Source organism: Triturus cristatus, chromosome 8 (assembly GCF_964204655.1).
Source record: "Triturus cristatus chromosome 8, aTriCri1.1, whole genome shotgun sequence".
Taxonomy (NCBI): domain Eukaryota; kingdom Metazoa; phylum Chordata; class Amphibia; order Caudata; family Salamandridae; genus Triturus; species Triturus cristatus.
This window is the reverse complement of record NC_140591.1, coordinates 1,193,498,186-1,193,525,337: the sequence shown is the minus strand read 5'-3', so window position 1 is coordinate 1,193,525,337 and position 27,152 is coordinate 1,193,498,186. Positions and strand designations below refer to the sequence as shown.

The window sequence follows — 27,152 nt, the reverse complement described above, 5'->3', positions numbered from 1 at the left end:
ATACACAAGCTACAGCAAATTTTAGCAGTGTTATTGTTCACCTGCTGAGCTCTAGCCACTGTTCCTTTCCCCCATGCAATAGATTGATGACTCTTTGTTCATGTGGAATTCTGTTTGGTCATCAAGTAGTTTTTTAGCATCTTCTCTATTGTCAAAGATGATGACATTTGCTGTTTCACAGTTTACGGTGTTTGTGTGCTGGATTTAAGTCCTGGACTGTCAAAAATTAAGAGAAGAAAATACAAACTGGGAGGGGGGTTCCTAAGGGAAGTTTAGAGATCAGTGAGGGCAGATTCCCCAGGAGTTACTGCGAAGAATCATTGGGTCTAGCGTGCTTGAAGAGCACCACACGAGACAATGGCAAAGATAACTAGTCACTAGTGAAAGAGTCCCTTAATAGGACAAAATCCCATCACCCTCCGGGGAGGCATGCATCATCATCTGGGATTCTCCTGTTGGCGGAAACACCTAGCCCTGCCAAGGGCCACAACCCCCTCACTGTGAGGGAGGAGCTCAGGGATGTTTTGATTGCTACTCTACAAAGGATATGCTAAGATCCTTAAGATGAGAAACATTAAACTGTTTGGGAAATGGGCACAGTACAAGAAAAAATTATAAACGAGTGAGGTATGTGATGCTAAAATGAACTACTAAGAGCGAAAATAACTTTATTAGCTCACTCTTAGTGTCAGGATTAAAAACAGTGCATCTGCAGTATAGAAGGATGTTTACTGCATGTGACAAGTGAAACAGGTCTACATGTTTTGGCCAAATCGACCCATGACGGTGTCACGGCCTTCTTGAGGACCTAAAAATTAAGTGCTACTGCGTTTGATTATGTATAACAGTGAAAAAATAATCTGAGTGCAAGGTAAGTAGAAACAGATACAACTACAAAACAAGTAATCCCACTTGTGGTGAACACAATTTCCTGGTTTAACCCATTGATTACAAGTAAAAGGCCTCACCTCAACCTGGCAACAGCTCAGGACAGGAGGCACCGCTCTGCACGTCGGTACCCCGGGCGGTAGAAGATCTGCAACGGCTTAAACCAGTAAATCGTGTTCACTACAAGTGGGATTACTGGTATTGTATTTGTATCTGTGGACTCTTTCACTAGTGACTAGTTATCTTTGCCATTGTCTCATGTGGTGCTCTTCAAGCACGCTAGACCAGAGGATTCGTTGTGTTTTGTTGCCAAAATTTCACCCAGCACCGAGGTTGTTTGAAATGATGCTGTTAGACATGTTAATTTAAGAGCGGGTGTGTCTTAGAATGATGATTGTTTTACCAGTGGGTGGAGGTCTTACGTAGGAGGCGGAGGATGTGGAAGCAGGAAGACGAGATGGAGTTGATATGGCGGTCCATTTTGAGCTCTGAGTTCAGGATGATTCCCAGGTTGCGTGCGTGGTCCGTGGGGGTGGGCGGGCTTCGAGGGCGGGGGGCCACCAGGTGTCGTTCCAGGCGTCTGGGTTTGGGCCCATGATGAGTACTTCTTTTTTTTGGGTGTTTAGTTGTAGGCAGCTGTTTTTCATCCATTTGGCGAAGGCTTCCATGCCTTCTTGAAAGTTGTGTCTGGCGGTGTTGGGTTTGTTGGATAGGCTGAGGATGAGTTGGGTGTCGTCTGCGTATGATACAATGTTGATTCCGTAGGTTCTGACGATGGGGGCGAGCAGAGCCATGTAGACATTGAAGAGCGTAGGGCTGAGGGAGGACGCCTGGGGGACTCCGCAGGTGGTAGGTGTAGGGTCTGAGAGGAAAGGGGGAAGTCTGACCCACTGCGTTCTGCCAGAGGGGACGGAGCGGATCCAATCGAGGGCCTTGTCTTGGATCCCTGCGTCATGGAGTCTGCGTATTAGGGTGCGGTGAGAGACTATCTCGAATGCCGCTGAGAGGTTGAGGAGGATAAGGGCTGCTGTTTCTCCTTTGTCCAGTAAGGTACGGATGTCTGTTGCGGTGATGAGGGCGGTTTCCGTGCTGTGTTTTTTTCTGAAGCCGGATTGGGAGGAGTCGAGGATGTTGTGCTCTTATATGAATGTGGCGAGTTGGCTGTTGATGGCTTTCTCGATGACTTTCGCTGGGAACGGGAGCAGGGAGATGGGTCTGTGGTTTGTGAGGTTGGTGACAATATAATTATCATTAGAACCTCCTTCTATCTTTTCAGGTTCCTCTCTCTCAACAACAGCATCTTTTAGGTACTGTTTCCACATGACTGGATGTGGCTCTTTATGTGGGCGAATTGTCCTCTGGTACCAAAATGTCAACCTGGCTTCAAAAAAAGACAAAGGACTGTGGCAAGCTGTGCAGCTTACAATAGGGTCCTCAGTTGGCCTAAGTACAAGTTAGTCAAAACCATGAGGAGGGAGCTTCACGATAAAGCCGTGGTCAGAAGCTGTGGTGGACATAGGCTGTCAACTTTTCGTTAGTGAGGGCAGCAACTGTGGTAGGTTAGTTGGCGCTGCTTTTTGGATTTTTGAGCAGATAGAAACAGATGTCAGTGTACAGAAGCAGGTTGAATAGAAGTGATCTACACATTCTCATGGCAACTATTGACATGAGCAGTCACTGGTTTATCTTCATCACTGCAAAATAAGCTTTCTGAAAACTTTCTTTTGCCTTTTCTCTTGTGGTGGGACTCCGGGTCCGCATCATGTCATCTTCCTCTGAAGGGTGGCTTGCAGAAGATGGGGAAATCGTCTTTCGTTTTCTTGGCAGCAATGGTGAAGATGATGTGTCCAATGTCAGAGCAGTTACAACATTCAGTGGAGGAAGCTCAACTCCCTGCTCTACTCCTTCTTCAAGTAGATCAGATGTAACAAACTCTTGTTTCTGTTGAATTTCTAGGGAAGATTGACTTTGCTGGAACTATTCCATTTCAGATTCACTGGTATCAGCCATCACTGATATCTCTGCAGCACCGAGAGATATTTGCTTTGGTTATGATGGTGGTGGTGCCATTGTTGATCTATGGATGTTCCTTCAAATATTCTTCTGCTCAGAAAAGAGTGAAGCGGGTACACCACATTGCACAATTTGGCATAAAAATAAAAAGGAAGTGGGCTTGATGCCAGTGGTGGCAACATACTTTTTCTCACCTGTGATTGCTTTCTGGCCAGAAGCCTTTTTCTTCACTTTTTGTTGGTCAATGCAAGCAACAGAACCACGCAGAGAGGGCTCCGGTCTCTCTTATCATCTTATTCACAGACTTCTCCCCATTTTACTCTTAGTCTTGTCCACTTGCAAACAATAAAAAATAGGAAGACAGTCCGATTTGTCCATTCTAGTCAATGCAATACAAGTCACCAGAACAATAATAACCCCATGTGTTAAATGTTAAGTAAGTTGTGTTAGACTGGGAATGAGTTAGATGCAATGTATAATGCATATCTTGCATCCCTCTAGGGCAGTAATACTCAAATTACAACCCGGGGGCTGCTTGCGGCCCTCTTGCCCTCAACATGCGGCTTCTCTAATGAACAACAGCTTGAGCTGCTGTTTAGTTGCTGGGCACTAATAATCAGAAAATTGTTAAATAAAAATGCAAGCATTTATTAACTGTAAATAAATACTTGCCCGTTTATTTAACATGATTTAGACCCCCTTACACAATCCCTGACCCACCCAGACACCCTACTGCCACCCTGCTGGCATCGGTGCGGCCCTCAGTCACACCACAGACTGTACTTTGTGGCCCCTGGGCAAATGTTTGTGAGTACCCATGCTCTAGGGGAATGGGATCCCTATGGCAGCCAGGGAAAAGCTGGCAAAAATGTATTAAATTAATTAAAAATAATGATACCATGGCATGGAAGGCCCAATCTGTGTGGTAGAACATGTTGAAAAAAAATCTAAAAAATGGGAAATAAATGCTTTTTATCCCTCCAGGACATCTTTTAAAGATATCATTAAATAGTTATCAATCGGTGATCTGACACACACACTGGTGTCACATGGTGGTGGATGAACACATAGTTTGGCAAGACAGAAGTCATGGAGAACAAACACAAGATGTCTGCCTATGAGGCAGACATTGGCTTCACAAAATGTTAGACAAGCACATGGCTTGGCAAGGGAGAAAATTACACGATGCCCACCTACGAGGCAAGTAGACAAGCCCAGTCGCAAGGAAGGAGGAGGCACAGAGGGCAATTTAGAAAACAGGTCTTCTTGCCCAGGAGCTCCTTCCTCCCTCACCTCCAACGTACACTTGTAGCACTGCAGGGAAGGGATTGCACAAATGAATACCCAAAATGTGCATGGGCTCATCCCTGGGCCTATATACACCACCAGCAAAGCAGCAACGGTATTGTAGAAAATAAACCAAAATAAAAAATAAGGAGAGCACAGTACCAACACAAACAGCCCTCTGCAAGAGATGCACAAGCCAAAGACTTTTAGAAGTTGCTGAAAGTACACTCTCTCTTTCTTACACACACATACACACGCACACACACACACCCACACACACACAACACACACACATACTGGACTCCTGGGGCCACCCATACTCCAGTGAAGAGCAGACATATGCACGCAATAATAACCTAAATTGGACACAGATTTGAGGCCATCCATCAACTCCTAAAATATCTCTAAAACAACAACTTGGAGAATGTGAAAATACATTAACAAATAATAACAATTGCCTACAGTAGACTAGGCCCTCAATACTACAGAATAATGAAAAATCAGACCACAAACACAAGGAAAAAGAAGGGAAATAACTCCGAGATTCCACAAAAATGTCCATTACACTCTTGTACCTTAGTCCCCACATAGTCTTTCTTCACATCCCCTACACCATTCTATATACATTTTTGCTTTTACTTATGCAGTTTGAATGTCATTGCTTAATAGACAGTTGTCTTTCTAAAGGTGAACATGATCTTATCGCCAATTTCCCTTTGTTTTAAACATGAAATTAAATTGTGGTACATTTGTGAAATCTAACATCAGCTAACCAATCTTACATACTGCGAGAAGTTAGTTCAGGGAAAATAAATCTTTTTTTTCAATTTAGAGGCATAATTGTATCACTCTAAAGCACAAGGAATTGTTCTTGCTTCCATCATTTTCATCTTTAATCAATATTAGAAGAAGTTGCAAACTGAACACAACCTTTATTTTAGGGGCTAAACAAAATCCATAATTGCAGTGAGAAGGGATGGAACCTTTCAACTTAGCTACAGCCACTATTTATAATTTCTGCATTTCATTATGAAATAGAAAAAAAAATGATAGATTGAATGCATGAATTAATCTAAGCCATTGGCAATTAATGGAGCCGCATTCTACTTCATTGTGCTTCTCTGTTCACTGTGCAAATACAGACAGGGGCTAATCTTATGCAGATCAGTCTTGTATTTTCCTGAATAGGAGGTTGGAACAGTCCAGAGTGATCTGCCAGACGACATCACCTCAAAACAGGAACAAAAGCAACCCCAGGCCACGAAAAACAACTGGGAAAAGTAGTTTGTGTACATTGAGCACAAATGTCCATCTCCGGAAATCCCTGTCAGTTACACATACATCACAAATCTCCTGCAATGATTGATAATGTCAGTGAGTGTGACTTTGCATCATCACTGATTACCTCTATCTGCGCCTCAATGATAAATCTGAAAGAGGCAGAAATAAATGTATAGCTTCGCTTGATAATCTGTTTTGAGGTGACATTGCCTTGCACCTTTTGAAGCAAGGTCGGGGTCTTTGGACATAGACAGATGTTTGCAGTCTCCCACATGCAGCGACAGCAATAACTCTTTCCAGATGCATATTCCACATATTTAATTTAAATCAACTCAGAGAGTGCATACCAGGCGAGACAGGATGCACATTCAGATTCATAGGAAAATTCCAAGCGCCATCATGTTTTTTTGCTGATTCTGTGTCTTGGCAAATAGGATGGCCTGTAATAGCGCCTGCTGAACACTGCACCCAGGTATACAGGGTCAAAGTGACATCCACACACCATTTTCACATTTCTAAGGCACAGATCAACAACAACAAAAAAAATCACATTTTCAAGGTTTAACATAACATTTAGTAGTATTCAAGCAAACGCACCTGTGTTTCTTGTGGTCTCTCTTTCTAGGCGAAACAATCAGAAAATGTATTTTGAAATTATTAAAATTTCCGTAGGATTATTGAGGTCCCAGTGTAAAACCATTTGACTAAATTTGAGTTAGCAACCAAGCCAGAGTGAATACATTGTGAGCTTTTACAATCCGTCATTTGGACGATGTCTCTGCTCTTTGATAGTTTTGGACTGAGCATTGAGGAGTGTAAATTATGAATTGGTTGATGGACCAGCTGTTTATTTTTATTTCTGTCTTCTTTTTACCTTGGAGGCAGAAAGAGCGCACCATGAAAGTGCGATAATAAAAATGAAAACAAAACAAAAAGTAAATTACAGGTTCAATCATGACTTTTGGAGAAATTGATGACAGAATTTATGATTGAACAGCTGGCCATTTCTTCCTGGATGCAAACCCCGAACCGATAAACTGAACTGTGTCCCGCCTTTCAAATTCAGTTTTATGGGCTTATAAATATAATATTCCACAGTAAGTCTCTCATGCCACATTCTGTGCACAATAGTTGTGCAATTTTAAAATGTTGTAAAGTAAGCACCATCTCTTCAGACATAAAAAATAAAATCACGACCAGGCCTTTCTGCAAGATTGTTTTCAGTAGCGGTCCGTGGAGGGAGTTCGGTGGGGCAGTGAGGCGGGGCGTTTTATTTATTTAAATGTGTACTTACATCAGTTCATCCATATTCCGTTGTTTACATTTCCCCGCCCCGCCTCACTGCCCCACCGAACTCCCTCCAAGGACCGCTACTGATTGTTTTATCTTAATGCTGCCTTTAGTTTGCCCCAATTTGACTGACAGCTGTTTAACTTTTCTTTCTGTTTCTTAAAAGTAGAATTTTTCTTCTCTGGATTCTACTATTAATGCTTGAATGCATTAGATAGTCACTTAATCTACTTGAGCTAAATTATGCCTCTGCATTATATTGTACATTGTAAAATTTCTGTTAAAAAATATTGTTAATAAACTGCATCTGAAGGTCATATTCTGCCTAACAGGAATCAGGACATACCCTTAATAGGGACATAACATTATTCATAATAATCAATGCATGGGTTGACAACTCCTCCAAAATAACTGTCCACAATTAATTGTATTTGGTTAATTTACCGTTGCTATTTGTTATGTTATGTGTATTTGTAAATTACACTATCACTTGTGAAAATCTGTTGTTGCTGAGCAGGAGTGTGTGCCTATCCCTGCTAAGTTGGGTCATTAAAAAAACAGGTGTTCAACGTCTTGAGGAATTAAAAAGGAGAGGATGATGCTCTGATGTGGAGTGGAAGGTCATTCCACGCTTTGGCAGTGCAAGAGTACACCTGTCCTCCTGATCCCGTTCTGTGTATGCACGGAATGTGTAGAAGTAGGACTCCTGCAGAGGGGAAGTGTCTCACCGGTAGGTTCACATTGCCACTACACTTGCTTCCACGCACCTGCTCCCAACGCACCGCACCACTCACCAGGTCAGAACTCAAGACCCACACTCAGACAGCACCACACACTTACCCCACACAACAACATTCACTCGCATGCATGCTCCTCAACTCATGCTCACTTGTCAAGCACTCCTCTGAGTTTTGGGACTTCATTGACTCCAATGCACCGGACCTTCTCTTCCTCACAGAAACTTTGCTCAACATCACATCGGGAACATCGCCACATCTATCTCTAGTGGATGTAAAATCCTGCACCAAGACTGACCCCATAAACTAAGAAAATGTGCCATCATCTACAGAGGCACCATGAAGTGTACCTCTTACGCTGACCCAGAAGCCACTTTTATGGAACACATGCACTTCAAGCTTCAGGTGGATGGCAATATACAATAGTACAGGGACACTTTAATATTATGTCTGCCCGACTGCCTTGCTTGATTTTTTTTGTAGGGTCAAATATGGGTTTTAATGAATTGCAGTCTCGATTGCACCTTTCCATTGGAACCATTAGCATGAAGACTAATAATTCACGGATTGTATTTCACACCTGTGAAAAATAAAAGCAGTAAAAGGAGTTTCTTCAGGGATCCAAGTGACACCTTCAACAAATAGAGCTATGATCTTATGTCATTAGGAAAAACGTGATGCAAAAAATCAACCCGATGTTGACATATCGATAATTCGGTATATTCTAATGTAAACCAATGAAGGGGGCCGCAGCAGCTTCCCTCACAGCAATAGAGGTTTGATGAGCAGGCACCATGTTTAAGGCACCCACTCTTTTTATTTGGAGAAAATAAAACACTCCCAAAACATCCTGTCCTTTAAACAAAGAACAAGTGGCTAGGACAAGCTGACAGTTTTCTGCCTCAGCCTTGTCGGTGCAGTTCAATATGCCCCTGTGTCCCATCTCTCACACAACTGACACAGGCAGAGAGCATCGGCAGTGGACGGACCTCTAGGTCAGAGGTTAGGTATGGTCACCTGAGGCCCTGCCAATAGTAAGCCATGGATCCCCTCCCTTCTAACTGTGACAGGACAACGTGGGGTTAGCAGACAAAAGGACAGCAGCTGTCTCCATTTTCCCTGCCCATGTGTGTCATGTCTCACAAGGAGGACTCAAGCAGGGAAAATCAGTGACGTCACCCTTTAATAGGACACAGCAACCATTATTAACCTTGTAGAGGATGGACCACTGCCTTAGGGGGTTGCTGTTGGCAAAGCCATTGGACGCCCCTCAGGCAGTAACTTTATAATAATCCTGCGGTTCCACACGTCTAACTCGGCTGGAAGAACAGTAGGTTTAACGGGGCAGGGGGACTGCTTCTATAGGCCATTCCTCCAGTTCTGCCAACCCCTAAATGAGGCCCTAAATCATGAAAGTTAACAATGCATCTTCACTGAGGAAAAATGTTAACAATTTATTTTATTCAATGGTACATACACAACCAAATAATTGAAGAAAGAAGCAAAGCTACAGTTCTTAACCCGGCCAGAAGATTCTGAAAGAAAGAACTGACAAATATTATTCAGAGAAATAAATGAGGTATGATATCTTCTGGTGCATAATCTATAATTCTACTTTAAAAGTCTAACCAAGACTGATTAAAAATCTTTCTTGCAGCTCCGAGGGGTTTCATTATATAGAGAAAAACTTAATGTCGCTATGCCTACTGCAGCGCTTTTTCACACCATTATTCATTTATCATGGCAACAATACGTTCAAACAATTACAGAATATAATAACTAAAAATATTCTTCGACCTGACCCTCTCCTGTTCACTGAAAACATTATAGCTCTGGGAAGAACTTATTCCATGCATTTTTAAAACAAATGGAGTTGTTTTATGTAAGTGACCTTGATTTTCGGCCTTCTTTATTTTAAATAATACCTTTATTTTGTACTCTCCTAATTTTATATTGTGGTCATTTATTAACATGTTATCACTGGTATCTTCAATGAGAATTAATAGGCATACAATTAAAGATAGGTGCGCGGTTCTCATGACAAGGTAGAAAACAAAAAATGTGCAAACAGCAAACTGCATGAACATACATTTAATGAAACTTTTCACTTGAACTCTCCTATTAGCAAATTAGGAACTGCAACCACTTCTTACATACAGACCCACTAACTATTTTCTTATGTAGCTGTGACGTTTTCATTAGTTTTCATGTTCTGTTGTGTTTTGACTTTGAAGGGGGTGGTATGGAAAACACAGACTACACACTCTTAAGGCATGTCTCTCAAAACTTTCCAAAGCAAAGAACGAAATTTACAATCAAAGGTGCTCATTCGCAAAGCATTTGTGCATGCAGGTCCAGCATACACACATAAATGCCCTAATTTATGAGCTCAACGTCAGGGTTGCATTCGAAAAATTTAAATTTATGGTGGGAAATACATTTCCTCATGCATTATATTACACCACTGTAATATTATGAGAGCCTGATTCGCAAACTGTACTTTGTAGTACATTTTGTAGTACAACAGTAGCACTACAAAACAAATTAAAAAGTGCTATTCCCAAACTGCACATTTGTAGTAACTTACACTTTTGAGTAATATTTGTATTACACTAAGTTTGATATTTGTGATAATGAGCTATGTATGAATTGTATTGTACCATTTTACTCTGTGTTTTTATGATCTTTTTTTAAAGATTGAATAAATAATTATTGTTGTTGTTGTTGTTGAGTAGTGTTGGGGCAGAAAAGTTCCTTGCATGGTGATGGATTTGCACCCTTGTCCTAGTGGCCCATCTGTAATGACGCTTGATGCTAATTTTTGAAGTCATGGGCAAACACGTATCATGCGTGTGCACCAGGACGTAGGCCCATCTCAGAGATTGGGGTCAACATAGACCGGGAGGGGTGCCCAAAGCACTACCATCATAGTGATGAAATACTACTGCTTTCGCAAGGTATTAAGCAGCATGAACTTGGTAGTGGCAGCATACTGTGTAGTGATCAGTATGAGTGAACAGGCCTTATTAGGTCTCGCCTGAGGTAGCGCATGCGCTGCACAGAGAGACATTTTGTAAGCGGGTTGTCACAGTGCTACCAGAGGCTTTTGGTGGCCTCAAGAGTGAGTGCACGTGTGCGTGCACGCGCGCAGCCGCCATCTATCTTTCCTCCTGGCCGCCTTGCTCACGATCACTTTCGCTCGCACCATTTGCTTGTTCCTTACTTTTGCTACAATCGAAAACCGGCGCTTTACCTTTAAGTAAAGCGCCGGTGCCGCGATTGTAGCAAAAGTGAAGAAATAGATGTTTTTTTCTATTTCTTTACTTTTGCTATAATCGCGGCACCCGCGCTTGACTTTTAACATTTAAAAGTAAAGCCCGGGTGCCGCAATTATAGCAAATGTAAAGAAATAGAAAAAAACATCTATTTCTTTACTTTTGCTATAATCGTGGCACCCGCGCTTCACTTTTAATGTTAAAAGTAAAGCGTGGGTGCCGCGACAGTTGTGGCTTAATTATTTTTCTTCAGTAGACCCCAACAGCTGGAGTGCTCTTTGGGTCGGGTTTGTAATTAAAGACTGCAGACCAGGCAAATCAGAGGACGCGTACAAAGATTATTGCGCCTTTCATAGATCATGCATGCTGGGCTGTGACATAATAAATAATCCACCCAGAGTTTTAAAGGTAAAAATCTACAAACCATTAATAATGCCTGCGGTGCCATCGATCAACTTGAAGCCTTGCCGTTACTGCTGATCCCCTGTTACCCTGGGTTGCAATTTTGCCTTTTGTATAATTTTGTATATATTTTTCATAGTTCTTATTTTTCGGTTCCATTCCCTAGCTTACCATTCAACTTTTCCCCTCCATACCATGGATAATTTATAAGTGCCGTGCAATATATTTATAAGTATATCAGTTATATTAAGTGATATACCCCTCTTACAGGTCTCGTATTGTTATAAATACACTGACAGCGATAAGCTAGTAAAGTTAGTCATTCTGCACATATGCATTGCGATTTTCTTTTCTTTCTGAAATAACAACACAAAAAAACACTGCACTGTGAACTTCACAAAAAAAAGACGAGGCAAAGCGCGACCTATTTGCAAAGGCAGTGGCTAGGGCTTGTTTGGCTTATTTTTTTCATGTATTTATTTAAGGTATTTTATACTGCAACCTAACTTGACAAACTAAAATATTTTAACAAACTGATATTTGTTATTAGTAAATTGCTCAAATGCAATTAAAACGTCCAACCACCAGTACAATATTACTAAAAAACGAATTAATATATAAGAGCATAACTTTTAAAAACAGAAAGCTCATCTAAAAGATCGGTGGTGAAAATGAACGGGAAATAATTACACAACAAGCATTGGCACAACCAATAGGTCTCGCCTTTGGGACCTTATAAGTGCTTAGCCATGCAACAGTTGATGTTGTTGCGCCAAGGAGATTGTGCTACATAACTAAACACTTATAAGGTCCCAAAGGCGAGACCTATTGACAATGCCAATGCTTGTTTACCTATGTCACTGATGTGATGCCTACAGGTGCACTTATTTATAGTTCAGCTACTGTGTGCTTAACTCACCCTTGGCCTACATAGGTTTTGTGAGTAGTACTGCACAGTGCGCAATACATGTGGTGGGTGTATGGACTCAGACCACAATCAACATTTTATTCCTCATTCGTTTGAAATGCCACCAAAGGTACTTGCCTTTGAGAACGCTGTTAACCTGGAAGTGGACACATTAAGTATGCAGCAGTATACTACCTTCAACAGTATCACAAAGGAAGAAAGAACCGCCCTCACTGAACTAGCTACTGATAACACAATTGTCATTAAACCAGCTGATAAGGGTGGCGCAATAGTTATCTTACCTAAGGCAATGTCAAATGAAGAATGTCTATGATTACTTAATGAAGCTCACAATTATAAACAAATATCAAAAGATCCCACACCAGAAATACATGAGGAAATTACTTTCTTGATAGAAAAACAGATGGATAACAAAACACAAGGCAGAGTTCCACATTTAAAAGGAACCACGAGTCCCGTACTTTTACATACTCCCCAAGATTCATCAGAACCAATTTTTGCCCCTGATATGTCCCATTATTTCAGGCGAGGCCTCTATCCTTGGACCCAGTCAAAATTTTGCGATTTTGTTTTTAGGCCAGCTGTTACACGTATTCCCTACATTTTGCAAGGCTCTAAGTATGTCCTTAATGTACTGAGAAACATGACGTTTTACACAGAAAAAGAGATCTTGATCAGGTTGGATGTTGAGACCCTGTATACCATCATTCCCCAAGTAGCAACATTGAAAGTAATAAACAAGCTTTTGTCAAACATGAGTTAGGACCACATAACACCACGGGTCTATGGGTTGGATTGTGCACACGTAATTACTTTTAATATGAGGAGGAATTCTTTCCACAGGTATACATGACATCTGTGGGCAGCACCTTTGCCCCAAGTCTGGCATGTTTATCAGTACATGCTTTCGAGACCGAGTACCTCTTTCACACCGCTAAGAAGCATATAAGGTTATGGACTAGATACATAGATGACATTGTTCTTGTTTAGCAATGTTAGACTCGGGGATCTATGATTGGCGCAAGGATGTCCTTGTGTCAAGCAGGGACCCTCTCCTCCACGTCAGGGCAAAGGATAACCCCTTTTGGAATGACCCTTGCTCATCCTCTAGGTGCGTGGCGTGAGCAGCCAAGGCGATTCTTCAGGCGTTGTTGGTTAAGCAATTATAATCACAGACACAGTAAACACCTTAATCTCCCCCAGAAACGGACACCAGGCTTAGGTATGTGAAAATACGCTTCTTTATATAAAAATAAATATTTAGACTTAATACAAGACCCGTAACGTTGTTTCTATGCCACCAGATTATAAAGCAGGCAATCGGTTCTTTAAGCGGATGCTTCTTTAGTCCTTTATCAATGTCACTTGGGGGATTCCAGTCTTGACTTACTTCAGGCCTACCGCGGCTCACGCATCTGTCGTGGGCGCGCCTGCGCCGTGCACAGCTCCCCCCCCGGTGGCTCCGGGGCGGCGAGAGGTGAGACGGGCGTGCAGTGCGGTGAGGATTATGGGGAAATAAGGCGGTGCGGGCCCCGAGCCCGATACTGGAACTCCTTTAGCAACGTCGTGTGGAGAGTCGGCACGGGTCGGTGCGACGCTCAGCTTTGGGAAGTGTTCTTGGGTCCTCAATCAGCGGGTGTGGGCAGGTAGGCAGGCGCGGCCAGCGACCCTTAGCACGGCGGTGCAGGGGGTCTCCACAGCGGGGGCGGCGCGGCCCGAGGGGTTCCGAAGATAACGAAGCGGGGTCACAGGACACGGTCCGTGCAGCTGGTGACCCGGCAAAGATCACGATCGTCGGAAGGATTCCGGCAGGAGGGGGGACAGCGCTTTCAGCGCGCTCCAGTGGCAGGCGGTGACAGGGGCGCAGGCAACCTAGCCCGGGAACAGAGAGCGGATCCAGACGGAGCGGGGCTCTCACGGGGTGGAGGCAGGCAAGCTCCTGAGTGTCACGGCCCTAGGAGGGGGCGATGAGGGGCGCAGTCTCTTTCCAGCGGGATGCATACACGGCTCGATTTGGAGGACGAGCAAAAGCACAGAGAACCCACTGATCCTGGGGTTCAGTTCAGGGGGCAAGCTCAGATCAAGCCCTTGGAGAATGTTCAAGCACAAAGCAGCAAAGTCTTTTCCTCTCCTTTCTCAGCAAGGCAAGCAGCAGGCCAGTCCTTCGAGCGTCTTCTTCTCCTCCTAGTCGGGCAGAGGTTCTTTGTGGTAAACAGGATTCTGATTTGCAAGGAGCAGGGCTCCTACTTTTATACCACATTTCTATTGTTCTTTCAGGCCAGGGGGGCCTTCGCATAACCGTTCTCAGTCCTGAGCACTTTGTCGGGGGTACTCTGACTTCTGCTTTCACTGTGAGGGGCAGGCACATCAGCCGCTCCACAGGAGGTGGAGCCGGCATTCAGGGGACAAGTACTTTCAGGAGCACCTTGTGGACAGCGCTTCGCCCGTCCGGGGCCAGGTGCAGGCTGAGTCATCAGTCGCTCCCCGGGGGGCGGAGCCAGCATTGTGGTGGTGGAGCACTTGCCCTATTCAGAGTCCAAGGGGCACCCCCCACCTTCCACCAAGGTGTTCTCCTGCCATTCGCTACCTGTCATCCCCCCAGCCCTGTCACTCACATAGCCCAGACAGTCAGATACACGCCCAGCAGAGGCGGCTGAAATGATTAAGCGAGTAAATACGGACTTTCTAAAAGTCGTATTTACAAACCCAGGATAGTAAAATAAACTTGGCTACAAGAAATATTTTATCACTCCGAGCTCAGGCATACGAAACATATCTCTCTACCACGTTCCCTGAGCCTGCTGGGATTATAGGGTGTAATAATTCCAGCAGCTCACCTGGCCTAATGGGAACAGGTAGCCTTGCAATAGTGAACTATGAATATGGCGGTAATTCACTACTAGGACAGGCCGCACAACCCGGGCCTGTCCTACCTTACACCTACAACGCACCCTGCCCGCGGGCCTACCATAGGGGTGACTAACATGAGGCTAAGGGAAGGTTCTGGAGGCTGGCAAGTGTGGGCACTTGCCCAGCCGGCGGGACAGTACGGGACTGCACGCGGGGTCTGCAGTGGCAGACCCAGGACACATTTTACATGGCCGCTGTTGTGGGTGGCGCAACCAGCACTACAGCCCACTAGCGGCATTGGCATTCACAAGCCCTGGCACTCCGGGTGCACTTTACTGGGGACTGACAGTAAATCCAATAAACCAATCATGTATATCAATTATGCACACTTTCTCTAGGGAGTACTTGCGCTGCGGCACGGATTAGCCGTGGCGCGGTGCTCTGAGCGGACAACACCAGAAAAACAATCGAGGCACACCATCAAAAAGTGGAAGGGAAACTCACGCCAAGGTGCCAGGTCTAACACGTGTCCCCTCCAGCTGAAATGTGGGGAGAACTACCCTTCCCCAGGGGGTTCCTCGTCACTAAGGCGGAAATACCTGGACAGACCGTCAGCATTGGCGTGATCTGTACCAGGACGGTGTTCCACCGTAAAGTCCATACCCTGTAGGGAGATGGACCACCTCAACCGCTTTGGGTTCTCACCCCTCATTTGCATCAACCATCTGAGGGGCCTGTGGTCCGTCTGAACCCGGAAGTGAGACCCAAACAAGTAGGGTCTTAGCTTCTTCAGCGCCCAGACCACAGCAAATGCTTCTCGCTCAATTGCACTCCACCTACTTTCCCGTGGAAGTAACCTCCTACTGATGAAGGCTACGGGTTGGTCCCAGCCCTCCTCAGTCATCTGTGAGAGAACAGCCCCTACACCATGCTCTGAAGCGTCTGTCTGTACTAGGAACTCCTTGGAGAAGTCAGGGGCCAAGAGCACGGGCGCCGTGCACATGGCAGTCTTCAGGGTGTCAAAAGCTTTCGGACAGGTGTCAGTCCAGATCACTTTCCTGGGCTGCTTCTTGGAAGTCAGCTCTGTCAAGGGGGCAACAATCGTTCCATAGCCCTTGACAAACCTCCTGTAGTACCCAGTGAGCCCCAGGAAGGCCCTCACTGCGGTCTGTGTCTTGGGGGGCTCCCAAGCCAGGATGGTCTCAATTTTGGGCTGCAAGGGTGCCACCTTGCCACTCCCCACTTGGTGTCCCAAGTACACCACGGAACACTGCCCGATCTGGCACTTGCTTGCCTTGATCATGAGGCCTGCTCGGCACAGAGCCATCAACACTTCCCAGAGGTGGCGCAGGTGCTCGGGCCAGGTGGCACTGAACACTGCGATGTCATCCAGGTTGGCGGCACTGAACTCATCCAGCCCAACCAATACCTGGTTGACCAACCTCTGAAAGGTGGCAGGGGCATTCTTCATTCCAAATGGCATGACTCTGAACTGGAAGTGCCCATCTGGTGTCGAGAATGCTGACCTCTCTTTGGCCCCATCGGTCAAGGCGATCTGCCAGTACCCAGACGTTAAATCAAACGTGCTGAGGAACCGGGCAGCCCCCAGCCGATCAATGAGCTCGTCAGCTCTGGGGATGGGGTGCGCGTCAGTCTTAGTTACTGAATTGAGTCCTCTGTAGTCCACACAGAACCGGAGTTCAGGTGTGGCTCCCGGCGCAGCAGCTTTGGGGACCAAGACCACGGGGCTGGACCAAGGACTGCTGGAGGACTCAACCACCCCTAAAGCAAGCATTTTGGAGACCTCCTCCTTGATGCAAGCTCTGACCCTGTCAGTTACCCTGTAAGCCTTGTGCTTCACAGGTAAGCTGTCTCCTGTGTCCACATCATGGACGCACCAATCTGTGACACCAGGAACCAGGGAGAACCTATCTGGGATCTGCCCCAGCAAGTGGCGGCAATCTTCCTGTTGTTCAGGCGTCAGGGTGGGTGAGAGGTTAACTCCATCCACTGACCCATCTTTCTCAGAGGCTATTAAGAGGTCAGGAAGAGGCTCAGTCTCCTCCTCCATTCCATCATCAGTGGCCAGCAGCATGCCCACTTCGGTCCCCTCTAAGTGGGGCTTAAGGCGGTTAACATGTAGGACCCTCAAAGGGTTCCTGGGAGACTGCATGTCCACCAAGTAAGTGATAGGACTTTTGCGCTCCACAACCTCAAATGGACCTGTCCACTTATCCTGAAGTGCACAAGGCTCCACTGGGGCCAAGACCCACACCTTTTGTCCAGGTTGAAGCTCTACCAGAGTGGCATTCCGGTCGTACCACCGCTTCATCTCCTCCTGGCTGGCTTCCAGATTTGCCTCAGCAAGTTGCCTGAAATGCCTAGTCTGGTTTCTGAAGGCCAGCATGTAACTGTATACATTCTGGGGAGGTTTCCTGGGAGATTGCTCCCAGCCTTCCTTTACCAAACTCAGAGGTCCTCTTACCGGGTGACCATACAGAAGCTCAAAGGGGCTGAACCCTAGAGACTTCTGTGGCACCTCTCGGTAAGCAAAGAGCAGGCATGGCAAGAGGACGTCCCACTTACGCCTCATTGGACCGTCTAGGCCCATGATCATGCCTTTGAGGGTCGGTTGAATCTCTCAACCAACCCATTTCCTTGGGGGTGGTAAGGAGTGGTGAACTTGTAAGTTACTCCACACTCCTTCCACAGGGATTTCACATATGTGGATATGAAATTGGTCCCCCTGTCGCTCACCACCTCTAGAGGGAATCCCACTCGGGAGAAAATTCCCATCAGTGCTCGTCCCACCACGGGGGCCGTCACTGTCCTCAGAGGGATGGCTTCAGGGTACCGGGTGGCATGGTCCACCAAGACCAGGATGAACCTGTTGCCCAGGGCTGTCTTGGGGTCCAGAGGCCCCACAATATCAATACCCACTCGCTGGAATGGCGTACCGGCCACGGGGAAGGGCTGCAGAGGAGCCTTGTGCTTCCCTCCGCTCTTACCACTTGCCTGGCAAGTCTGACAGGTTCTGCAGTAGGAATCGGAATTCTTGTGCATTTGGGGCCAGTAAAAGTGGGTGACAAGTCTGTCATAGGTCTTGTCCATCCCCAGATGTCCTGCTAAAGGCACATCATGAGCCAGCCCCAGTAGGAAGGTTCTGAACTTCTGGGGTACCACCAGCACACGGGCTGACCCAGGTTCAGCAGCCTTAGGCTCTGAATACAGGAGGTCACTCTCCCAGTACACGTAGTGTGTCTTGGCCTGAACACCATTGGCCTGGTCTGCAGCCTGCTGCCGCATACCCACGAGAGAAGGGCATTCTTTCTGCTCCCTGCAGAATTCCTCCCTGGAGGGACTTCCTTCTTGCTGCCAATGGGTCAGCTCAGGCAGGTCTCCCAGTTCGGCAATCTGTTCCCCGGTAGGCTCCAGAGCATCCCCCTCAGGGTCTGCTTCCTCCTGGGCCGTGGGAACTTCGGGGGCCGGTTTCCCGCGCCTCCTGCGCCTTCTCCCTAAGGCCGGTTCCTGGACCTCTCCCTCAGGCTCCAGGACCCTCTCAACACCCCTACTGGCTGCCATGGACCGGGTGGTCACGCACGCCCAGTAGGGTAGACCCACCATCCTCAGATGCGTGGTCTTCTCCACCTTTTCCCAAGGGGAGCTCTCCAGGTCGTTCCCTAGCAGACAGTCTACAGACATGTCAGTTCTCACAGCGACTTGTAGAGTACCAGAGACCTCCCCCCACTCAAAGGGAACTTGAGCCATTGGGCAACGACTCTCTATGTTGTCAGCATTGACAACCCTACAGTAGGCATTGGGTACAATCTGCTCTTGAGACACCAGGTGTTGCCTCACCGAGGTCACGCTGGCTCCTGTATCTCTAAGAGCCTCAACCTTCCTTCAATTGATGGTCCCCACCTGCCCATATTTCTTAGTGTTAGAGGGTAAGTAGGTTTCAGGGACCATCTCACTGTCTCCTAGCGAGACTAGGGTCATATGCGCAGGACCCCCACCCCCCTGGACTGCTACCTCCTCCCCAAAATTAACACTAGCTACTTGCCGGGGTGGAGCACCAGTGGGTGCTGTCTTTCCAAACAGGCGACACTTAGGATCAGAGGCAATGTGACCCGGGTCGCCACACCTGTAACAATTGAAGGGCCCCTTTGGAACAGGCCTACCTGTCGGGGCCCCGTTCTGCTGCGGGGGTGGGGGAGGCTGAGAACCCTTCTGCTGGTTCCCTTGGGGATTACTTTGGGGGCCTTTTTGGAACCCTTTTTGTTTACCCTTGTCCCCCCCACTCTTCTGCTGGGGACCCTGCCCACCTTTGGCGGAGTCTCCCACTTGACCCTTGTGGACCCTGGTGCTGAGCCAGCGGTCCGCCTCCTCAGCAAGCTTCCTCGGGTTGGACAGCTTGCTATCAATCAGGTGCTGGCGTAGCTCAGGAAAAAGTGCTCCCATGCAATTAAATCAAGCAGCCCTTGATAATCATTCACTTTGCTACCCTTCACCCAACCATCCAGTGCTCTGCAGAAAAAAGTTACATACTCCACATACGTACTCTCAGGGATCTTCTTAGTCTCCCTGAACCTCTGTCTATATAGCTCAGGAGTCAACCCATACCTGCTCATTAAAGCTTCCTTCATATGGGGGTATGAGGCCTGGAGATTTAGGGGCAAATCTAAAAGTGTGTCACGCCCTTCAGCAAGTAACCTTCCCCACAACCCCGCTCCCCAGTCTTTCTCAGGGACCCGGTGTGAAGACATGGCTACCTCATAGGCTCTAAACCACTGCCCTATGTCATCCTTTCTAAAATACTCCTTAACTACATCTTTGGGGATGTACACCTTGGACTCTACCTGCACCGGCGGAGTGCTGCCACCAGAAGGAGCGGTGTCCAAACTTTTCGCTCCAACTCCTTCAATCTTATATCATGATCCATTTGGCGTTGTTGTGCCTCCAAGGCCAACTTCTGCTTTTCCATTTCCATTTGTCCTGCCAACTTTGCCATCTCCATTGCATGCGCCCTGTCTGCTGCCCTGTCTGCCAGCTCCTCTGGCGACAGGACTCTGCTGGGCTCCCCAAGGTTGTCGGGTGGACCGATGTCCCCCGCATTCTGTGGGTCTCTTGACTCCTTCCAGGCTCTCAACGCCTTGGTGTACTGGATCTTCCTCTTGAATCCAGCATGGGGAACTCGGAGTTTTACACTGTAGCCTTTCAATTGCTCTACTGTGTATCCTTCCAGCTCCTCCCAATCCACCTCATCTATTCCAGAAATCACAGAGTGCTCTTCCAGCAGGGAGTGAGCCAGGCATGGTTGCAATAATGGCAGATGTCTCAGCAAAGTTCAAAAAAATGAAAACCTGTGGCTGCGTTACTTGGTCTGCTCTCACTATCTGGTGATTAATAATTCACTGTATGCGAATCACAAATGCAAATCCGAAATCCCAGCCGCTGCCAACAATGTTAGACTCGGGGATCTCTGATTGGCGCAAGGATGTCCTTGTGTCAAGCAGGGACCCTCTCCTCCACGTCAGGGCAAAGGATAACCCCTTTTGGAATGACCCTTGCTCACCCTCTAGGTGCGTGGCGTGAGCAGCCAAGGTGATTCTTCTGGCGTTGTTGGTTAAGCAATTATAATCACACACACAGTAAACACCTTAATCTCCCCCATAAACGGACACCAGGCTTAGGTATGTGAAAATACGCTTCTTTATATAAAAATAAATATGCAGACTTAATACAAGACCCGTAACGTTGTTTCTATGCCACCAGATTATAAAGCAGGCAATCGGTTCTTTAAGCGGATGCTTCTTTAGTCCTTTATCAATGTCACTTGGGGGATTCCAGTCTTGACTTACTTCAGGCCTACCGCGGCTCGTGCATTGTCGTGGGCGCGCCTGCGCCGTGCACAGCTCCCCCCCGGTGGCTCCGGGGCGGCGAGAGGTGAGACGGGCGTGCGGTGAGGATTACGGGGAAATAAGGCGGTGCGGGCCCCGAGCCCGATACTGGAACTCCTTTAGCAACGTCGTGTGGAGAGTCGGCACGGGTCGGTGCGACGCTCAGCTTTGGGAAGTGTTCTTGGGTCCTCAATCAGCGGGTGTGGGCAGGTAGGCAGGCGCGGCCAGCGACCCTTAGCACGGCGGTGCAGGGGGTCTCCACAGCGGGGGCGGCGCGGCCCGAGGGGTTCCGAAGATAACGAAGTGGGGTCACAGGGCACGGTCCGTGCAGATGGTGACCCGGCAAAGATCACGATCGTCGGAAGGATTCCGGCGGGAGGGGGGACAGCGCTTTCAGCGCGCTCCAGTGGCAGGCGGTGACAGGGGCGCAGGCAACCTAGCCCGGGAACAGAGAGCGGCTCCGGACAGAGCGGGGCTCTCACGGGGTGGAGGCAGGCAAGCTCCTGAGTGTCACGGCCCTGGGAGGGGGCGATGAGGGGCGCAGTCTCTTTCCAGCGGGATGCACACACGGCTCGAATTGGAGGACGAGCAAAAGCACAGAGAACCCACTGGTCCTGGGGTTCAGTTCAGGGGGCAAGCTCAGATCAAGCCCTTGGAGAATGTTCAAGCACAAAGCAGCAAAGTCTTTTCAGCAAGTCTTTTCCTCTCCTTTCTCAGCAAGGCAAGCAGCAGACCAGTCCTTCCAGCGTCTTCTTCTCCTCCTAGTCGGGCAGAGGTTCTTTGTGGTAAACAGGATTCTGATTTGCAAGGAGCAGGGCTCCTACTTTTATACCACATTTCTATTGTTCTTTCAGGCCAGGGGGGCCTTCGCATAACAGTTCTCAGTCCTGAGCACTTTGTCGGGAGTACTCTGACTTCTGCTTTCACTGTGAGGGGCAGGCACATCAGCCGCTCCACAGGAGGTGGAGCCGGCATTCAGGGGACAAGTACTTTCAGGAGCACCTTGTGGACAGCGCTTCGCCCGTCCGGGGCCAGGTGCAGGCTGAGTCATCAGTCGCTCCCCAGGGGGCGGAGCCAGCATTGTGGTGGTGGAGCACTTGCCCTATTCAGAGTCCAAGGGGCACCCCCCACCTCCCACCAAGGTGTTCTCCTGCCATTCGCTACCTGTCATCCCCCCAGCCCTGTCACTCACATAGCCCAGACAGTCAGATACACGCACAGCAGAGGCGGCTGAAATGATTAAGCGAGTAAATACGGACTTTCTAAAAGTCGTATTTACAAATCCAGGATAGTAAAATAAACTTGGCTACAAGAAATATTTTATCACTCCGAGCTCAGGCATACGAAACATATCTCTCTACCACGTTCCCTGAGCCTGCTGGGAATATAGGGTGTAATAATTCCAGCAGCTCAGCTGGCCTAATGGGAACAGGTAGCCTTGCAATAGTGAACTATGAATATGGCGGTAATTCACTACTAGGACAGGCCGCACATCCTGGGCCTGTCCTACCTTACACCTACAACGCACCCTGCCCGCGGGCCTACCATAGGAGTGACTAACATGAGGCTAAGGGAAGGTTCTGGAGGCTGGCAAGTGTGGGCACTTGCCCAGCCGGCGGGACAGTACGGGACTGCACGCGGGGTCTGCAGTGGCAGACCCAGGACACATTTTACATGGCCGCTGTTGTGGGTGGCGCAACCAGCGCTGCAGCCCACTAGCGGCATTGGCATTCACAAGCCCTGGCACTCCGGGTGCACTTTACTGGGGACTGACAGTGAATCCAATAAACCAATCATGTATATCAATTATGCACACTTTCTCTAGGGAGCACTTGCGCTGCGGCACGGATTAGCCGTGGCGCGGCGCTCTGAGCGGACAACACCAGAAAAACAATCGAGGCACACCATCAAAAAGTGGAAAGGAAACTCACGCCAAGGTGCCAGGTCCAACAAGCAAGGAAGTGGGAAGGAGGCCACGATCTTCTGAGACAGGTTTACTTCCCTTGACCCCTTTTTGAAATGTTCTATTATGATGGATGAGGAGAAGCTATCATTTCCTGACCTAAATATTTCCTCTGAGAAGGGCGTTCTAAAGACAGAGGTGTTCTAAAAACCAACCTATAAAAGCCATCTACTTCGGTTGAGAGCCATCACCTAGTTCTCCCAGAGAGAATCTTCCTGTGGGACAATTTTTACAACTATGACGCAATTAAACTGAACTCACTTACAAATTACAGGAGATGAACTATCCACACCATCAGATTGAGAAGGCTAAGAAAAAGGCTTTGAACAATTACAGAGACCAACTACAGACTACACATATGAGACCCAGAATAGATAGGCTCATTTGTGTTATTACATTTGGTCCCAGTTCAACACCATCAGAAAAATAATCAATAAATATTGACGGGTCCTTACATCAGTTGACCTCACTTTAGAGAAGCCAATGTTCTCTTTTATGAGAGGCAGAAGCTTAAAAGACATCCTTGTACATATATGTGCAAAGAAACCTGAATTTAAGGATAAGCAGCTTACCCTACGGAAATAACCAGCCCTGGTGGGACACCATCCCTGCAGTAATTGCATTGTCTGCTGCCTGATGCAAAAGGTGACTGAAATAGGCTTAGGATTGCAAACACCTTAGAGGTTGTGATCCAGCGCAAACAACAATTCGGGCAAAAAGTGACACCACAACTATCCTCCCTGCGTCGCAGACCCACCGTCACACTAACTCATTCACTCACGCATTCATTGGTGGAGCCCATAACACCAACACTCATACATTTCTCTTTCACAGGTCTGCACACAGGAGGGGGAATGATGCGCCGGACATGTGGGTGAGAGTACCTTATAACCTATAGGGTAAGAAAAGTTATCTTACATCATATACATTAACATTCACGACCTATAGATTCCTAATCCTAAACATCAAGGCACTCCGCCCACTTGGTCGATTGGACCAAATAGTTGGATTGGTTGATGGTGATTTAGAACCAGCTAAAACACATTTAAGACTCATAATCCTCTATTCTCTTTCCAAAAGAACCACAAACTCATAATTCTGTTAATCAATATTTGTTTATCTAAATTATCATTAAATTAGCATTTGTCTCTTCAAATTTTAGAATTTCTAGATCAATTTATTTCAATCACAGAACACCATATTTACCTATTCTGGCTATCTGGGTTTTTCTCTAATTCATTGGCACAGCATAACCGAATTTTGTGGTTAAATTGTCCCAGGATCAGGCCAGATCTCTGAGTCCGAAAGTCCTTTGCTCAGCACGTTACAGTCCCAAAGATCATCAAAGGACCAGAAATCGTGCCAGCATCTGTCATCGAAAAGGTCTTGAATAGCGTAGCGATCATCTCCCTCTCGTCTCTCTTTTTTTTGTTTTCCCCCTATTCTACTACTCTTTTATAATAAAGTACGGGAAAACATGAAACATTTTTTGGGCGGGGAGAGTCTGTGATTGGTCAGGGGAAAAACGTCCGATTTGTAGAGTCCAGGTTCACATGGATTTTGCTGATATATTTCCGGTTGTGACCAAATCCCGATTTGTTGCAATATTTTGACTTCTAGTTTAATGAGACCATTGTTCATTTATACCACTTTCTATCATCTGGGGTCGTTGGCAGTCCACCAATAACCTATCCTTGACAGGAACGGCGTGTCCAGAGGTTGTTAGGAAGTTCACGGTACCATACGATTCTGCGCTCTAGGCTTCGAGCATCACGAGATGAGTAATCCCTTATGTATTAGTCTTTTCCTAGTATATAGCAACATTTAAAGCAGTATATTCACCTTTACGGTCCTCCACGAAGGTGCAAACGTCACAAAGCAACATAAAGCATGCGATATCTAATTATCACATATACTACTGTTAATATGCGTACGTATTTTAATTATTTTAGTTATTTTGCCATGCAATAGCAAGTTCACGTGTAATTCGTGTATGCAGGTTGGTTATTTTTAATATATCACAGCGCACAATTAGTATTTTAATGAGTAGGTTATTCAATTAATACTTTCATGCAAAATAGAGGAGGTATACAAAATTTTGCACTACCTGCTCCATCAGTTGAAACAATTTACCAATTGCAATTCTAGGGACATGGTATACGTCATTAAGTGCCCTTGTATTTTGATGTACATAGGCATGTCCACCAGGAGTATACTCACTAGAATTAGTGAGCATCATAGCACTAAAAGATGCAAACGTGAAGCTCCAAAATTGACAAAACACTTTATTGATTGTAGACACACCGATCAGGATTTTGTCTGGCATGTTACTAAAAAACTTAGAACCTTGTTAAAGGACATGACTGTAGTACTGTTGGTGTTTGAACAACGCTGGTTCTATGGGCTACACACAGATCTGAGAAGGATTAATGACAAAATGTCATGGTCAGGTCTTAATGCTAAAAGAAACACTTAAAAGATATAAACTCTCTGGGTTAACAATATTTATGGGTACACAGGTACTTGTTTCACACTCCTATTGACCATTGACATATCGATGCACATATATTTGATACACAGGGCTATCCAACCATTATTTATATTCCAACTAATTTTTTAACATGAATGTGCTGTGGTGCACATAATATGTAGATTAGGAATCTGGTCCATTCTGACTGTTCATATCTCTTAGATTTAACAGTTGGATTTTTCCATCTTTTTTATCTGTGTAAATCAGTCCTAATGAAGTCTTTATTTTCTTTCTGGGGGATCATTCCAGAAAGTTCCTTTAAGATTTGGTATATCCCCTGTTTGCTTTCGAAATTATCCCCTTTGTTGTTGCAGGCTTTGAACTCTGGCAGGGTCCTGGTTTTCTCAACTAAAATGCTAATGTGGTTGATTTAAACTTTTTAAGGTCCAGATCGTCCACCAAGGAAACTACATTTCCCAGCAGTCCTGCCGACTGACTCCCGTCAGGAGAGTCGCTCTGATGACGTCAGACACCTCACTTCCTGCAATTACCGATGCCGGTGCTCAATGCAGCACCCAAGCATCTGGTGTCATGGAAGCCGAGCAGGGCTTCTGCCTGGTATACCTCCTAACGAAGTAAGTCCTCTCCAAGCTTGAGTAGAATTTCCAATGTGGGTGTGTATGTGTTATTGGATGTCCTCACTGACACCAATGCCTTTGGGGCACATCTATTCTGGATGAATGTGGTCATGCTTATTTCCCAATATTACGAGTGTTTATGGTGACTGATGACGGATATCTGGCAAATGGGGATAACAAGTTATTTGGTTGTATCTCCATGACTTCTCTGCTGGCTCACAACTGATGATACATACATTAATTTGAGTCTCTTATATGATTGTATTGCCTTTCTAGGACCACTTTTACTCACTACTGGATGGACAAATTCCTCATAATCAAAATCTAAATATTTTAGTGCTCCATTGACATTACTCTTAGTTGACAATCAGACTTATAACTTTGCTTAGATAAACATTGATAGGGGTCCATTTCAATAAGGGGCCTCCCTATTTTCTTAGGGTCTCATAGAACTGTTTTAACTTTGTTTGGAGATTTTGGCCCAGAACTCAGTCTGACTTACCTGGAGCCACTGTCCAGTTAACTTAAATTCATACTCCCGTTGTTTTGTGGAAACCAAGATTGAAGAGGACTCAAAGTCAATGCAAGGGTAAAACATCTTTATTACTCATATAGTTGGAGGCGCTAGCTTAATCAGTTTTGTCATTTCCGTTTCCATCATTCGCCTCACATACAGTGTGTGACAACAGAGGGTACCACCTCCAACCAGACCATGAAAATGTAGTTCTCAGAAGTTAGAGTAAGCTGGTATACCGTTTGGTAACGCATGCATCCACTTTTCACAAGTTTTTGCCTGTATTTGTAGTGCAGTGTTACACAAGCAGTTTTGCACATTAGCGTCTCTTATCCTCACCTTGCACATGAATTATTACCTGAGTGCCATAATTTAATGATCAATGAATGTTGTTAGGAACCACAATCTGCATTTGTTGTTAAGGTACCAGCTGCCTTTATGACAAGTGTGCACTTCACACTTGTTCTAGACAGGGATCCCACTTAGCCTCACAAATGCCCTGATTGATATAGGCACAAGAGAGGGCAGACACATGCTGCCTATTGTGGGTGCATTGGCCATCATGCCCATTTACCATCCCTTGCTGTTTTTAGCCATACCTACGGTACCCACTAATTAAGATATAATCCTGGTTCTACTCAAGGTATTTTTAGCTGTTGTGGATCCCTGCCTGTCCTGTTTACCTTGATTTAGAGCTCCCTCCTAATGAGATTGAG

The 27,152-nt window shown here is 46.2% G+C and overlaps 1 protein-coding gene across 4 annotated transcripts in view; it reads left to right on the top strand.

Annotated features, from left to right (window-relative positions):
- The window catches only part of LOC146805601 (uncharacterized), a 704,269-nt gene that overhangs the window by 435,651 nt on the left and 241,466 nt on the right, over nt 1-27,152 (top strand). For 3 of the 4 annotated variants that reach the window (XR_014967861.1, XM_085622879.1, XM_085622880.1), the window contains one exon: nt 25,729-25,919. The exons of the other annotated variant lie outside the window; for it this stretch is intronic. Coding sequence is in view for 2 of the 3 variants with exons in the window: in XM_085622879.1 (XP_085479005.1) it covers nt 25,729-25,919 (191 nt within the window). In the remaining variant the exon portion in view is untranslated. The remainder of the gene's footprint in view (nt 1-25,728; nt 25,920-27,152) is intronic. 4 annotated transcript variants of the gene reach the window in all.